General features: G+C 44.1%; 1 protein-coding gene across 1 annotated transcript in view; it reads right to left on the bottom strand.

The window, feature by feature from the left end:
* Positions 1-17,212, bottom strand: part of CCDC186 (coiled-coil domain containing 186) — a 141,972-nt gene that overhangs the window by 18,401 nt on the left and 106,359 nt on the right. Inside the window, exon 14 of the mRNA XM_089653053.1 lies at positions 16,401-16,611. Coding sequence (XP_089509179.1) covers positions 16,401-16,611 — 211 coding nt within the window. The remainder of the gene's footprint in view (positions 1-16,400; positions 16,612-17,212) is intronic.

Raw genomic sequence — 17,212 nt, 5'->3', positions numbered from 1 at the left:
AAAATTTAGGAATTCATTTCTCCAGTGTTTGCAGCTGCTGAGGGCAGGGATGATTTGATTGAAAGCTCATTTGTTGCTTGTTAAAGGATAAGTTCACTTAAAAATTTGAATTAATTATATATATATATACACACACACACACATATATATATATACACACACACATACATATATACACAGACACACACACACACACACACACTTTTTTTGCAGGTTAAAAAAAAAAAGTGCTTTTTTTTTTTTAGGAGCCAGGACAGCATTGCATCAGCGATCAGCAGTTCACTCAACAGTGCGGTGGTAGTTCATTGAGAACTACAAGCCGATGGCCATAAAGGCTGTTGAAACTTGTCATTTCCCATTAACAGAAATCTGTTTTTATTTTTATAATTGTGGCAATAGGGGTTCAGGAGGGTGCGGGGGGCGGTGTTACAGTAACATGCTAAAATGTAGAAAGGTAAAAAAGACCTTACCTGAGCTCAAGCCGATCCAGCGACATGCCCGATAGCAGCAGCTCCCGCCGCCGTCTCCCTCCTCATTGGGCAGATTATTAGCAGTAGGAGCCATTGGCTTCCCCTCCTATTAATGAACTCCAGTGATGAGCGAGCGGGGAAGCGAGCATCTGAGTTCTGAGTGAATGAACACAACAGCGGGGCTCGGGAGCAAGTGCCCCCAGGGGAAGCGGACAGAGAGGAGGAGCTTGGAGCACTGACAGGGGACCCGAAAAAGGAGGTCCAGGGCTGCTTTGTGCCATTCCATTGTATACAGTGGGTAAGTATAGAGATTTTTTTTTTCTTAATTTCCTTTACAATCTCTTTAATATGCTAACCCTAATAAAAAAAACCCTGAAATATAGTACTGCAAATCAGTTCTTTTCTTCAAGAAATTCTACAAAATTGACCCCTTCCCTGCTTGCCGTTTTGAGATGTCATTGTCACAAAACAAAGTGTTTGGGCACACTGGACCATGGAAAAGCACTGAGTTTTTTTTAAATTCTTTATCAATTATCATTACACAGGCAGTTACATTTTGAATGCGTTCCATTTTTATTGCATACTGAATTTTTAGATCCAGGGAGGACATCACTGGGTTTTTGTGCTTCTCTGCGCAAGGCTGGCAGACCATGCTTGGAGGGAAGACTATGTGAGTTTGTGGAGGGGGGGGGGGGGGGGTTTGCTGGGTGCTGTACATTCTTCTCTCAAGAACCTACATCCCTAATGGAAGGCATGTTAGGCAAATGTCAGTCTGCAGGAGTGGGCTTTCCAAGGCAGGCTGTATTTGCATGCAGATTGCACTAGGCAGGACTTTTTTTCCCAGCTGGAACGCGCACCTCCATCACTGAGTATGTAATTGTGAGGGGTTCTGGGGTGTGCTGAAGGGTCTGTTGATATTGGCTGCTGGAAGATCTATTGTCCCTGGGGGAATCTATTTTTGCATGGGGGTCTTATGTTGTTCAGGGGTCAGTTGCTGCTGGGAGGAATCTACCATTGAGGGAGAGGTCTATTGATGCTGGCTGCTGGGAGATATTGTTACTGCTGAGGTTCTGTTGATGCCGGGGGAGTCTAATTTGTGGGGGGATCTATTGTAGCTGGTGGGGCGATCTGTTGTTGCTTGGGATGGTGTCTATTGTTGGAAGGGGAAGGGGTCTCATGTTACTCGGGGGTCAGTTGCTGCTGAGAGGGATCTACCACTGAGGGAGAGGTCCATTGATGCTGGGAGATGTTGTTACTGCTGAGGTACTGTTGATGCTGGGGGAGTCTATTGTTGTGGGGCAATCTGTTGTTGCTTGGGGGGGGGTCTATTGTTGAAGGGGGAAGGGGTCTTATGTTGTTCGGGGGTCAGTTGCTGCTGGGAGGGATCTACCATTGAGGGAGAGGTCTATTGATGCTGGCTGCTGGGAAATGTTGTTACTGCTGAGGTTCTGTTGATGCTGGGGGAGTCTATTGTTGTGGGGGGATCTATTGTAGCTGGTGGGGCGATCTGTTGTTGCTTGGGGGGGGTGTCTATTGTTGCTAGTTGCAGGGAATCTACTTTGCAATTTAATAACAAGAAAAGCAGCATACAAATTATCTAACATCACAAAATGATACTTGTTTCTGTATTCTCAAAAAGGGGCGGTACTGGGAGGCGGGTGGAACCAAGGGGCAGTGCTTGGAGGGATGTAAATGCAGAGACAATGGGTGATTAAGAAGAGGGGAGTTTCTGTATCTATTCTCTATTGCCCTGGGCCTGGGCAACAACCACATGTGACGCTGAGCCTCAGTTATTGAAATAAGTGAAATCTGGGCTAGGGACAGTCATCCTGGGAAGAAAGGTCTATATGAGGTTGGACATCCTCCAACCAGGAAAATGCAGCAGGCTCCATCTGACTTGTTGCAGCTTCTAATCCGCCTTGTAAGAAGCTCACAGTGTGCAGTGATATCAGAGTAAGCCATTTCAGTACCGGCGAGGAGCCGGGCAACTGTGCAAGACTGAAGGGAAGGATGCATTTCAGCAAAAGCACACAATCTCTACAAAGAAGCACAGAATATCACTCCATTGAGGAAACATTTTTAAAATGAATTCATAAAAGCATTCGTCTTCACCTAATATACACTGCATTGAATAACACATTTATATATTTCAGCATATAAAAAAAAAATCTGCATTTTTTGGCACAGAAGAGTGAATGAGCTTCAGTCTGCAGGTATGTATGCGCACATTGTACAGCAAAGATGCTCTTTTCCTGAAGAAAAAAGAAAAATTTCCACGGTCAGATTGTTTCAAATAAAGATAAATGATCCTGCCCTGCCGTTTTACATAACACCTTCCGTGTTCGCTGCCAGCAAACGCGCCCCCATTTCATGTATGATGATCTACAGGCCGTTTCACATCAATGTCCTCATAGCGTGTCAGGAGGAGATTAGTGGTCCATCATAATCAATCAAATCATCGAGTCATCAGATACATTGTATGCAGAAATCAGCCAATAATACACACACTTCACATCTACACAGCCAGTTCTGCCACAAACAGTTAACAATGTAGCAAAGAGGTATTAAACCCAAAAGCAAAAATATAATAAATTGCAGCTTACTAATCCTTAGATGTGGTGGCTGCATTTGTTTTCTTTTTTAGGCCAGTAACACACCTCCTGTATTAGAACGCCCCCACGCTGGATGAAAAAGCACAAGGGGCACCTTTGGACAGCAGTATTACAAAAAAAAAATGCAAAAATGCACATTTTTTTGCAGGTGCAAAAATGTGCATTTACTATTTTTTGATTCCGGAGCCTCTAAAGCAGATTGCTGGTGCCATTCAGGTCTCCTGCAGACTTGTCAGTATATCTGCTTGCCTGTACAGGATGTACCTGCAAAGGCTGTTGGGACTTGTAGTTCATTCATTCAGAGAACAGCGTAAATGAATGACGCGGTCAAGTGGAGCCCCGCATGGCCGTATTATTTAAAACTTGTGACAGCTAGTGGGTAGGAGAGGATGCCCCGTTAGCTGTCACAATGGGGAGCAGGGAGGAACAGGGGCCGGCCCATTCGTAACATGTTACATCCTGAATATGAGTGTAACATGTTACCAAAGGTGAACTTATCCTTTAATCTGGGGGTAGTGTTACATGTACTAGCAGATTCAGATACACTAACAAATTGAAGCCACACTCCAGCTAATACTTTATAGGCAGTTACAGCAGTTTTTTTTTCTTTTTGGATAAAGATTTTACATAAATAAAAAGGTGATCGTTGTAAGCACCCCTGTCAGTGGTAAATAATTTGTCTCAACCACCTAACTGCTACATCTCCAGGACAGCTTGTTCTGTTAAAAAACAACAGACTTACTGGCAGGATCACCAGGAGAAAGGAAAGGAAGCCTAAAAAAAAAAAAAACTAATGCATCTAAGAACTGGTAAGCTGCAAGATAATGTTTGCTTTTGTATTTAATATTGCTTTAGGGCAGATCAAGGTAAATATGCAGTTTTATAGCCTTTTACCAACAGGCTCACAGAATGCCTAGGTAAATGAAATATGAAGCTCCGCTTTTGTTGAGGAAAAAATTAATTCTCTCCAAGCAGATGATAAAGTCTGATCAGAATGAATTTGTCTTAATTGATTTTGCATGTGGCCTGCTTAGTCGAGAGAGAAAAAAGAAAAAAGAAAAAAAAAAAAAAAAAAAAAAAAAAAGACCCCCCCCCCCCTTTCCTTATCCAAAGGCACTCCTAGCACAATCTGTGTGCAGCAGTGACAGAAAGGGTTTCGTATGGCATGCATTGTGCTCCATGGTAAAACACGGGGATCATGGTGACATACTTTGATAGTGACAGGTCTGCAGGGGATTGCTTCACACGGCTCTTTAGCTGCATGCACTAGATTCCAGTGGTGCAGGTACATGTGGTTAAATGAGAACAGTGGCTGTTCACCTGCTGCAGTACGGGACGCGTTTAGGGGCAGATGTCCTCAGGGCCGCTGATAAGGCAGTACAGCCGGCCGGCCCACCTGTACCAAACCCAGGCCCCATCAGTTTAAAAGGGAGGTCTGGGCTCCAGATGAGGAGGGCGAGCTGTACTGCCTTATTCCCAACTCTACCTGCAGCACTGCTGGCTTATCCTCTTTCTTCTCCCTCTAGTTGCAATACGGGGGGGGGGGGGGGGGGGATTGGTACCTGCACCCCTGTTGTCCAGGCCCCCCCCCCTTTGTGCCTACCTACTCCACAGCGCTGATCTCTTCTCCTGCCGGTAGCTGCTGTAGGCACATAGGGTGATTGTTTCAATATGGATAGAGGGGGGCCAGTGAATACATCCTATTTACTGGCCCTGTCCTTTCCTGAATGAACACAGTGAGCGATCGGTACCGATCGAGCTTTTGTCCTTTCATCACTGAAGCATAGTAAACTATGTTTATTAGTTTATGAATGAACAGGAAGCCTCTTAACACGCTTCCCATTCATTCACTGTCCAGTGCAGATGAGGTTTTAGAGAACTGTGAATCTATGCCCTCAGTCCCTTTTGGTCTCAAATGTGAGACCTCTAATATTTCACCAAAGGCCCCCCCAACAGGGCAGTAAAAAAAAAAAGTAAAAAAAAATAAAATTAAAATTTTTTTTTAGGGTTTGTATTTTTTTTTTTAATGTTAAAAAATTTAAAACAAAATTCTAATTCTAAAAAAATTGTTTGAAAAAAAAATGAAAGACTCATTTAAATGTGCTTTTCTGTCTGAAGAGCAGTCAACAATTGGATTGCTCTTCAAAGAGCATTTGACGGGGTGAGGAGGCATATTGCTTTAACCCCACACTAGAGCACCACAACTGTGTGCTATTCACCTGAATGGGTCTTGCTCAATGTGGCTATAATTACTGCCATGGCTGCAAAGGATGGCATACGTAGAATTTTGGCAAAACTATAATTTTATATTTTCGGGGGGGCTGTCAGGTAGACTATAGATTGCCCCTTGATTTCTAACAGGTGCCCTGGATGTCCTAACTTGGATACATCAGACTGTGTGCAGCCTCGGACATCCATCCCTAACTGCAGGTAATCCTGTGCGGTTTGGCTGCCGGCAAATAGTGCGTTATTTGTATGAACCCGCATTACAGCTGCATGAATTCTCTGGTTCCTGCTACTGAAATCTGGTGTATGTGGCTAAACTTGAATTCCAGGTAGGTATTTCCTTTATTTGCATAGTTACAGCTGCACCAGTTGGGGGAAAAAAAAAATAAAATAAATTATATATATATATATATATATATATATACCCCTGCCTGGAATTCAGCTTTAAAATACAATTCTCTGGTCCTAAAAACAGTGGTGACTTGACAATACGTAGGTGGAAAAAAACAAAAAACAAAAAAAAAAAAACCAAAAAAAAAAAAAACACGCTCATCCTGACAATGCATGGGCAACTGACAATATGTGGGCAACAGATGGGCAATCATGATAATATGTGGGCAAATGTTACTGTATTGTAAGTTTGTTACTATATTGAATGTCATGTTTCCAGCTGACAATGGACCAATTTTTGTGACATGAACAAGCCTAGGATAGGTGAAAGGAGCTTCCATAATGCCCAGGAGCTATTGGAGGACCACCCAGGAGCTATTGGAGGACCACCCAGGAGCTATTGAAAGACCACTGTACCATTAAATCCAGAATGCTGAAGGTAAAACAAATCTTAACAACTGAATGCTGTTTTTACAACTGGCATGTGTTAGTAAAACTGTACATTACATAGCAACTACTTAGGTCTCATTCACTTGTGCGTATCTAAACGTACATCTGTGCGAAGGGCTGTCAAAGGATGCACAGGTGTTCCATGCATCCACGTGCAGGCAGTCCTATTCATGTCTATTGGGAGGAAGCAACTGCGCAAGCATAGCTACTGGTCCCAAACTTACTGCCATGCAGTATGCATCTGGGCCATTCACCTGCACCCATGGGGCTGTTAAACTAGGACCAGTAGCTTTGTCCATGCAGCTGCTGCATCCCAGTAGACATGAATGGGACTGCCTGCATGCAGACACAGGGACCACCTGTGCATTCAATGTGGACAAAAACGGCCCTTAGCACGGATGTATGTTTAGATACACCCATGTGAAAAAAGCCTTAGTGTATCCAAATGAATTATAACTTGTTTTTTCAGAACCTTCTGTATCCACTATGGGGGCTCCCAACAGTTGAATGACATCATTATCCAGTCTTTATAGGGGCACTGCAGAAGGCATTGTGGGACTTCACTGTCATCAGAGGGACATGTAGCCACACTTATGCAGGTTCTAATACACATTGTGAGAAGCTCACAGTGTGCAGCGAAATCAGAGTAAGACATTTTAGTACAGGAGAGAAGCCTGTACAATTGTGCAAGACTGTCAGTAAGGCTGGGGGTCAATTGTACCAGTTTGAAGACATGCAGTTTTTTTTTACTGTGACACTAATTTTAAAGTGTATGGCCATTTTGCCCAGTTTTACTCACAAGATTGCTTAAGTTCTTTAAGTTTGGATGGGGACAATCATAAAAGAGCCATTTTGAATTCTTTGCACATGTTCTCAGTTGGGTTAAGGTCTAGGACATTTTAAGACATTCAGGTTTCTGGTTTTACACCTACGGCAATGTAGCACGGATTGTGTGTTTAGAGTCATAGTTCTTCTGGGAGGTGAATTCCTCCCCTCCACCTTTCCTGTCTCAGATCAACTGAAACAGGTTTATTTCTAGAACTGCTCCATATTTGGCTCCATCCATTTTTCACTCAATCCAGAGTATTCCAGTCCCTGCTGATAAAATGTGACATCTACATAACACAAAGCTAATACCATCATGCTTCACAGTAGGTATGATCTCAGGATGAGCAGTGTTGGCACATGCTCTGTGGTAGAAATCCAAGGCTAAAAAGTTTAGTTTTAAATTTTGCTAGACCAGTGAATCCCTCCGGTGTCAGAGGTGTCTCCCCTTCCCTGCTGAGTCATTGTATTCTGGACAGCAGGATGCATTGCTGCCAGAATACACTGATCAATGGCTGCAGACGCTGATCAAGACCAACAGTCCTGATCGACTTCTGTCGAGCAGGGAAGGCCACAAATGGATCGAATTTTGACTGGCCCATGCTTAAAAGATGTTTTTTTAAAATCATACTTACTTAGGTGGATGCAGCATCGATCTGATACTGCATCTGTCTCCCACTGGCTCTAACGCTGACTGCTGATCACTCAGTTCTCCCTGCTGCTCTGAGCTTAGAGCCAGGACTATCAGCTACTTTTTTTTTTTTTTTAAGTCCGCGAACTTGCGAAAAACGAAAAACCAGTAAGTGGTTACAAAAAACGTGCAAGTGCAAAACACCACACAAAAAAGTGCACTTAGGGGTGTGCTTTGTCCTTCCCCCGAAGGGGGTGGGCCTCTACCCTGATCCCCTGGGGCACGAAGCTCCTGACAGGGACAAGGTTCCAATTTGGTCCACCTAGCCAAAAGGCCTGGCGGACCACCATTCCTTGTGGCCAGCCGAAGCCAGCCACTCAGTACTTGGCAAGGGGGTTCTCCCGAAGAGAAAACCCCTTAGGGACAGGGGAGGAAGGAACCAAAAGGCCACACATCCTCCCCCTAGACTTCAGGGTAGGCCCAAGGACCCACACCCTCCATCCTGTGAGAAAATAAAACACACACAAAAGTGAAAAGTGACAAACGTGGGACCCCCCCCCCCCCCAGTGCTCACTGAAGTGCTGGGCTGTGGGGGGGGGGGGGGGGGGGGGAGCGGCTGGCTCAGGCTCTCAGTGGCTCGCTGAGAGGCTGAGCCAGGTGCCAGTCAAGACATCTGGGTGGATCCTGACTTTATAGTTGGCTTATTCCCCAGCCTGGACTGGCTGAGTGATGTCAGCTGATTGCAAACTTTAGCCCATTGTCAGCCTAAAACAAGTCACAGCAGTGCAGAACGAACTGCACTCCTGTGATCCAGAAGAGAAGTACAGCCAAAACGAGCTTTGGCTGTACTTTTCCTTTAACTGGCTGAATATTGATTTATATATGGCTAGCTTAAGACTCTGTCCACAGGGTGACAATGCTGCGGCGTTATTTCACTTCAGCACAAATAATGTCAACCATTCCTGCCTCCAGCTTAGTAAAATGACCATGTGAATGGTGCCTAACGAACCTATTGTTAGGATCAACTCATATTACATTTACGTCACAGTGTGGACTGAGATAAACAAAAACTGCTGTGTTATCGCCAGTGACAGACTGCATCCCGTACATGCAGCAAGAGTACAAGCAGGTACATGGCAGCAAGTGAAGTCAGAACAGAAGTCAAAGGAGCTGCAGTTCCACATCATACTGGACAAACAACATGCCATAAATGATTCCTGTATTCTTTATTCAGATGATCTTTTTTTTATTATTTCTGGTCACAGACTAAAACATTACTAATATCCATTATCCATAGTGACTTGTTTAAACTCAACTCCAGGCAAATTAAAAAAATACATTTAATTGATGTATTAATGATTACAGAGCTGCACTGATGTGTATTTTTTTTTTTAATACAAGCAGAGTAAGTACCTGAATATGACCTAACATCAGCATCTTCCAGTCCCTGCATAGCAGAGCTGAGACTTGCAAAATGAGAAGCAGCACAAGGAGTCAATCAGTTGTACGGCAGTGCAAGGAGCATGTTGATAGGAGGAGAGAGCACAGTGACAGAGATGAGCTAGTCAATCTGCTGCTTCTCCTTTCACTGTCCAATCCTGGGCTGGGGGAGGGACAAGACATGTAAATGTTACTGAACAGAAGTAAAGAAAAATCAGGTCTCCTGCCAGGGCAGTCTAAGGACTAGATCAGGGGTGGCGAACACGCGGCTCTCGAGCCGCGTGCGGCTCCCGGCCAAAATAAATGCGGCTCTTTGCCTCTTATCATATTTTGTATACTGTGGCTCTTTGCCAAGTTTCATCTTTCTTTGGGGAGGTGGGGAGCGGGTACCTGAATTTGACAGGTACCCGCTCTTACTTCTTTGTTCTTTGATCTTACCTGTTCCTCTATCCAGCGGCGTGCTGTCTTCCCGGCTTCTGTAGTGTGGCATGACAGCCGGGTGCCAAGTGCGCATGCGCAAGAAGCGGTGCTTTTTGTGAATGGTAAGGCGGTACCTGGGACACATGACAGATCCCAGAAGCCGCCGGACCAATCACAAAGCGCAAGTGCTTCTCGCTCATGCGCACTGGGCACCCGGCTGTCATGCCGAGCGCCATTACAGAAGCCGGGAAGACAGCGCGTGGCTGGATCGAGGAACAAGTAAGATGAAAGAACAACTCCGCGGAAGCAAGAGCGGGTACCTATCAAATTCAGGTACCCGCTCCCCACCTCCCCAAAGGTCAGCAGTCATCTGTACTGTCCGCAGTCTCTGGTCATCCCTGTGCTGTCCGCAGTCTCTGGTCATCCCTGTGCTGTCCGCAGTCTCTGGTCATCCCTGTGCTGTCCGCAGTCTCTGGTCATCCCTGTGCTGTCCGCAGTCTCTGGTCATCCCTGTGCTGTCCGCAGTCTCTGGTCATCCCTGTGCTGTGTCTGCAGTCCATTAGTTCAGAGTTTTTTTTTCCTGTTTTCTGCCTCTAAAACCTAGGTGCGTCTTTGTAAGGGGAAGAAAGTGTTATGGTGAATAATATGGTTTTAATTATGTGTTTTTGTGTGAGTGTTTGTCTGTTTTGGCAGGTCACTGCGTGGTGTGGCTCTCTGACTTTCACAGTTTAAAATTTTGGCTCTTTGTGTCTAACTTGTTCGCCACCCCTGGACTAGATGGACAGAAATACAAATCCTTTGACAGGTAAAACAGCTCCCATATATGCATGTCATCTGCGCATTTAGTCATTTGCCTGGAGTTAAGCTTTAACGGAGCAGTTCATACAGTTCAAAGTTCACATGCAAGGGGCAAATCTGGTGAATGGGGTTTCTGCATTTCGCTTATTAAATTAGCTGGATGGCACTTTGGTCACACTTTACATCAGGATTAGGGTTCTGTCATGAAGAACATTACAAAAGGGTCATTCTTTCAGGCTAAGGCCGGGTTCACACTGGTACACTGCAGTTTGGTCGCGGTGCAGAAGTAAGCGCAGTTTCTATGTGTTTACCCGTGTTCTTAGCTATTGTTCCACTGACTTCTATTAGGTTGCGTGTTTTTGCCACCTTTTCTGAAAGTGCGCCAAAGGTTCTGGATGTATTGCATTTTTGTGATTTGGGATCATAGTATACAGATCTCAGCATCCATGTGAACAAGGCAAAAACATCCACCAAACTCTCAAAGGATGAATACATATGTCATAGGCTTAACTATCTCCTATCTTACCAAAGAGAAAAGGATGTTCGTATTCACTGGAAAAGCCTTTTCTGAGTCCATTAAGGGACACAACTTGGTCATAAGCAACCTAGGGTTATACTGCCGTCTACATTAGAGACTCCCGTAGGTGGCAGTATGACCCTAGATCAGGGGCGGACTGACCATTTGGAAACTCGGGCACTGCCCGAGGGCCCGGGGTCAGTAGGGGGCCCCATGAGATGCCCCTGGTACCTTTTTCATAGGCTTTTTTGAGTTTGGGCAAGGACACAGGGGTCCCAGATCCCCTATTCCCGGGGGCCCCATGAGTAGTCAGCCCGCCCCTGCCCTAGGTTGTTTATTAGCAAACTGAGTCCCCCAAAGAGCAATAGAGAAATTTGAACATAAGCATACTGTAAGTATTCCTGTTCAACTATAACCAAGAAAAATTATTTTAAACATTTTATTTTGGTCCTGACTATTATAAACAAACAAAAAATCACATTCCTTATATGCTGGTCATACATGGGGAAATCTGATCAAGTAAAATTTTTATTCTAAATCCCCCCCCAAAAAAAAAAAAAAAAAAAACACAAAAGGGATTCAGTTACTGGTTCTAAAGTAGTTGTAAAGGCTCAAGGTTTTTTACCTTCATGCATTCTGTGTGCAGCCATGGGCTCCCGCTGCTGTCAATCACATTCAATCAGCCAATAAAGAGAAAGGAGGAGGGGCTCTCTGTGTGAATGGACATGCAAAGCAGCAGCTCGGGAGCGAGCCTGCTTGGGTGCTCCCATAGCAAGCTAATTGCTCTCGGGGCATTCAGCAGGAGGGAGCATCCAGGAGCATCGTCAGGGGACCAGAGAAGAGGCGGATCGGGGCTGCTCTGTGCAAAACCACTGCACAGAGCAGGTATGACATGTTATCCCCTCCCTCTTAGATTGTAAGCTCCAAGGAGCAGGGCCCTCCTATCCCTCTTGTATTGAACTGTATTGTTGCTGTATTGTCTCCCATTATATTGTAAAGCGCTGAGCAAACTGTTGGCGCCATATAAATCCTGTATAATAATAATATATATCCTGTATAATAATAATAATATAAATCCTGTATAATAATAATAAATTTTTTGTAATTGCCTTTAATATCACTTTAATCACAATATTCATCTAATTTAGTAAATCCATTCAATTTCTAAAACTGATCAGTTTGCCAGTCAAAAAAATGTATCTATGTAATCTTTAAAAAAAAAACGTATGTAAAATATTAATGCGTCTAGTTATAAAAATAATAGAATGATCATCACAAGCATTCGCATTGTCATCACAAATTATCCCTGTATTTCATCGAATAGGTTTATTTTATTATATGTTTATGTTCATATTTTCTTGCTTGAAGTATTCTAGGAAATTACCACATTATGGCCAGTAGATGGAGCTGACAATCATAGGAAATTACCAAATTAGACAAAATATGACAACTATTTGTGATGGTTGTGTGAATGGCTGTGATATTTGTATAGCAAATTTTTAATATAAAGAGCCCTGAATCCATTTTCAGTACGTTTGGCATCACTCCTTAATGTGTACAATTTTCTTATGAAATCATGTTGTCAGCCTGTTGTGTACGCTCCTTCAGTTGGAAAAACCTCATAGGCAGGCCAAAGGCCAACTGAAGGAACACTAAGAGGAGACTGACAATGCTCCCGCTAATTGTGAGAAATAAATCTGATGGAGGTTCTAGCCATCCCCTACTCTACTGAAAAAAATGTATTCCTGTCTGTGTGCTGGAGATTCACAGGTCCCCTGCTCACTCCTCCTTCCCACCAAATGGAAAAGAGGTCAAATGTTCGTCCAGACCAAAATGCTGGGTATTGTGATGGCGGCAGAGGAGGAAAGATCTGTAACAGAGCCTAGGTAAGACGAGTATAAATACGGCAAGGAGCCCTGAATGAGACAGATGACAGTGTCTCTTTAACCCTTGGCACTGGCTCCCCCTGGCCTAAAAGTGATTCTATAGACATTTTTTTTTTCGTTTATAAAAATAACAAACATGTCATGCTTACCTGCTCTGTGCAATGGCTTTGCACAGAGCAGCCCCGATCCATCTCTTCTCGGGTCACCTGCTGGCGCTCCTGGCTCCTCCCTTCCACTACGTGTCCACCATAGCAAGCAGCTTCCTATGGGGGCACTGGTGCATGCTTGCTTCTGAGCCGGTCCTGTGTGTTTATAAGACACACAGAGCATGTCTCAGCCCCGTCCCCCTTCCTCCTCCTTACTGGCTGTGATTAACAGCAGCGGGAGCCAATGGCGGCGACAGCTCAGTCACCATGCTGGGAGTACGCTCTCAGCACAGAACAGTGGAAACAGCTACTGCATATATGTGTACAGCTGGCATTAAGGTCCACTCACCATGCCGATTTATTCAATGTGTGGTGAATCCTTTTTCTATGTACGATATTTAATAAAATATATATAGGCATAAATGCTGTATTAAAAAACAAAAAAAAGAGGGAGAATGGTCCTCTACCTATGAAGCTTCACTTGATGGGCAAAGTGACATGTTCTCTTGAAGGCTCACTCCCACGCCTGGCATTAATACAAATCCACCTGCTCTTTCCTGCCGGAGCCTTGGCTCCAATTCCCTGTCAGTTCAGTGTTGGGCAGTGTCAGAGCTTACACAGGGTTAATGATCATCTTCTCCACCCCCTCCCATGTGACACTGTTTAAGCCTGCTGATTGGATGCTCAGACCAAAGCGCTGTATCTGTTAACTGCTCTCTGAAGAGTAATCCGAATGTGTATTGCTCTTTAGAGAACAGCACAAGAGTAATCAAGGGCTAAGGGAGTGAGATTCTATGGGAAGCCCCTACTGCTGTCTCCGTATCAGTGTATTAGTGTACTGTCAGTCTAATATGCGGCCTTACACATCCTGAGCGAGAAGTGGGAGGGGCAGGCCAGAAATTGACAAATGTACCTGGTCACCTTTTCCCAATATTCAGGGATTCTACGTGACATCAGCACGAGTGGCTGGGCATCTGGAGGTGCTAGGTTGCATGTAACCAGTAGTTTCATAATTCAAAAGGTAACTAAGGGAAAATAAAAAATGACACGTCATTTTTACATTTGCCCATAGTTAAACTTTAAGTGGTTCCACGGGTTACCATACTACGAGCTGCCAGTGACATTCCCTGATGTTCAGAGTGGTCACTGGACAGAACATTTACAATCTGTACAATGCAATAAAATATTCAACAGCAAGTGTAAAAGTCTCATCAAAAATAACTTTTGGGTAAAAATGTTACATTAATATCTTCTAACATGTACTGAAAATACAGTCTAGTCCAGCTTTTCTCAACCTATTTTAACACAGGGGAATCCGTGAAATTACTTTCAGGTCTCACGGAACCCCTGATAAAAATTATTACAGCTCCTGAGACTTTAGCATGAACAGTAAGCTGTGGATATATGAATAAATATATGGAATTTGTTCTTACTTTGTTTGACACCCAGAGCTGCTCTACAGAACAAAATTACTTTCAGGAATAATGATATAATGAAACAATAATAATGAGAAGAAATTACATGAAGTCTGTAAAAACTGTAGTGTTCCCCCTTACTGGGGGTCAGTGGAAATTGCCTCTTTACATTAGAAGTCAATGAAGTTTACCATTACATTGGCGGTCAGTAGAGAAGGGCCCCCATAGATTGGTGGTTGGTGGAGAAGGGCCCATTACACTGGTGGTCAGTGCGAAGTAAGCTCTTTACATTGGTGGTCAATGAGAAGAATGTTCCTTACGATCGGTGGTCAGTGCAAAGAATGCGTCTTACATTGGTGTTCAGTGCAAAGAATTCCCTTAAATTGGTCATTTGGAAGACTTCTCCTTACATTGGTGGTCAATTGGAATACTCCTTACATTGGTGGTCAGCGAGAAGAATGCTCCTTATATTGGTGGTTGATGGAAGGAATGCTCCTTACATTGGTGGTCAGTAGGAAGAATGTCCCTTCCATTGGTTGTCTGTTGGAAGAAAGCTCCTTACATTGGTGATCAGTGGGAAGAAAGCTCCTTACATTGGTGGTCAGCGAGAAGAATGCTCCTTATATTGGTGGTTGATGGAAGGAATGCTCCTTACATTGGTGGTCAGTGGGAAGAATGTCCCTTCCATTGGTTGTCTGTTGGAAGAACGATCTTTACATTGGTGGTCCTGGGAAGAATGTTCCTTATATTGGTGGTCAATGGAAAGAATGCGCTTTCACTGGTGGCCAATGGGAAGAATACTCCTTACATCGGTAATCAGTGGGAAGGATGTCTTTACACAGGTCATCAGTGGGAGGAATGCCCCTTACATTGGTGGTCAGTGGACAGAGTGCTCCTTATATTGTTGATGCACGGTAAACAAGATTCCCAGGATCAAAACAGTGCAGCTTTATGCACCTGCACATTGTGCTGCCCATTCTTGTAGGCAAAAGGGCAAGGCTGGATATACTGTGATGGGTTTGAATGTACACATGCACTTAGCAATTGATGTGCATGTTTAGCGCCCAGTGGCCCATTCAAACTGATGAGATGAAGAATGGTCTTCAGCTTGTTCCTTGAGACCTAACCACTTGCATCTGTTTATCTATGTTTGACCCAGCATCCCCTTGGACTTCGCCTCTGCCTTTTGCCTCACTTCAGCTCATTTTATTACCTCTGACCCTGGCCTGTTTACTGGACTTGCCTTTGCCTCCTGTTTCTGTACTGCATTGCCCGGCTGTTATCAATCTGTGCTTGCTTCCTGGACTCTGCCCTCTCTGCTGATTCAGTTCCACGCTACTCAGCTGTTGCTGATTTTGGCTTGCTCTCTGGTTTCCTCTACTGCTTTCTGCTCTGGTACCAAGCTGTTCCTGTGTCCTGTCCCAAGGGCTGCAGCTTCCAGTTCTACCCACCTACGGAGTGGATTCTGTCAGCCAACTACCAGTGAACTTGTGCCACTCTGTGCCTTCACACTCTGTCTCCACCTTCAGGAGTGTTGGGCAGGAGGTGCAAGAGAAGCCCACAAAACGTTCTAGTCTCAACCAGGTACATGATAGGTGGGCAATGGAAAGAATGCTCCTTATATAGGTGGTCAGTGGAAGGATGATGCTGACGCTGGTGGTCAATGTGAAGAATGCCTCCCTTACAGATAGATTAAATGATTATTGGTGTCAGTGGTTATTTATATGAAAGGCAGAAATTTCTCAATGATCAAAGAACCCTTAATCTCTGGAGGAACCCTAGTTGAGAAAAGCTGGTCTAGTCTCTCAATCAAGCAAAAGCAGAAATGATACATAGTTAAATTGTTGGAACAGAAGACAATGAGATGAAACAGAGAATGAGAAGACCCAGAGGCAACTGGTGGGGTAAGAGCCAGGGGGCCCCGTAAGGTTATAAAATTATAATTATAGATCTAATTATAGATTGCTATAGGACAAGATCAGAGAGAACTATAGAATAGCTAATATTATTATCATTTTTGTGTTGTAAAGCGGGGCTTGTGGCTCAGCGGAGGACATGAGATTAGTGAAATTAGACATTGCTGTGGATTAGTGGCGGCACAAGAGTCAGAGATGTGTTAGAAGCACAGACAGAAATCCGCCATGTGACATTTGGGAGATCAGCATCATACGTACTTTGTTTTTTTCCTAATTTCCTCCACCAGTTGCTTAATGTGGTCCTCCATGAACTCTATTTTTTCGTTTTTCCGGGCATGCGCTTTCTGCAGGCGGATAATCCGTTCAATGAGGACGGCTTTGTCCACTTCTGGAAAACTGTCCACAACCATGGCAGTCCCAATGTTCTCAGGAGACCGATCGTCATTGCTACTTCGAGCATTGAGAGACCCTGTGCACACAGAACGTAAAAACAAACAATGGACTCATCAAACAAAAGATTTGTTATATGAAGTAAAAAGCGTCAAAAAGATAAGAAATAGGAGGCAAGACAGTCAGGGCCTATGACATCAACACAAATCCAGATCCATGACAGTCTCTCCTGAAATATTCTGCACTCCTGGAGGACTCTACTACTTCCTCTATCTAATTTCTCCTCTCCTGAAATACTCTGCTCTGCTGGAGAACTCTGCTCTTTCCTCTATACCAGTGGTACTCAACCTTCTTAATGCCACGACCCTTTAATACAGTTCCTCATGTTGCGGTGACCCCCAACCATAAAATTATTTATCCAGTAATTATAATTCATGAAGTGTCGTTTTACCTCCAATACTGCTGCTTTCAACACAGTAGCTGCTTTTAACAGAGTAGCTGCTTTCAACACAGCAGCTGCTTTCAACACAGTAGCTGCTCTTTACACATCGGAAATATGTGTTTTCCGATGGTCTTAGGCAACCCCTGTGAAAGGGTTGTTCGACCCCCCAAAGGGGTCACGACCCACAGGTTGAGAACCACTGCTCTATACTCTCAAAGTCTACTTCTTTATCTAAATC

This window comes from Staurois parvus, unplaced genomic scaffold, assembly GCF_062004578.1.
Source record: "Staurois parvus isolate SC_StPar_1 unplaced genomic scaffold, SC_StPar_1.0 ptg000697l, whole genome shotgun sequence".
NCBI lineage: Eukaryota > Metazoa > Chordata > Amphibia > Anura > Ranidae > Staurois > Staurois parvus.
This window is presented reverse-complemented; position numbering and strand designations above follow the sequence as displayed.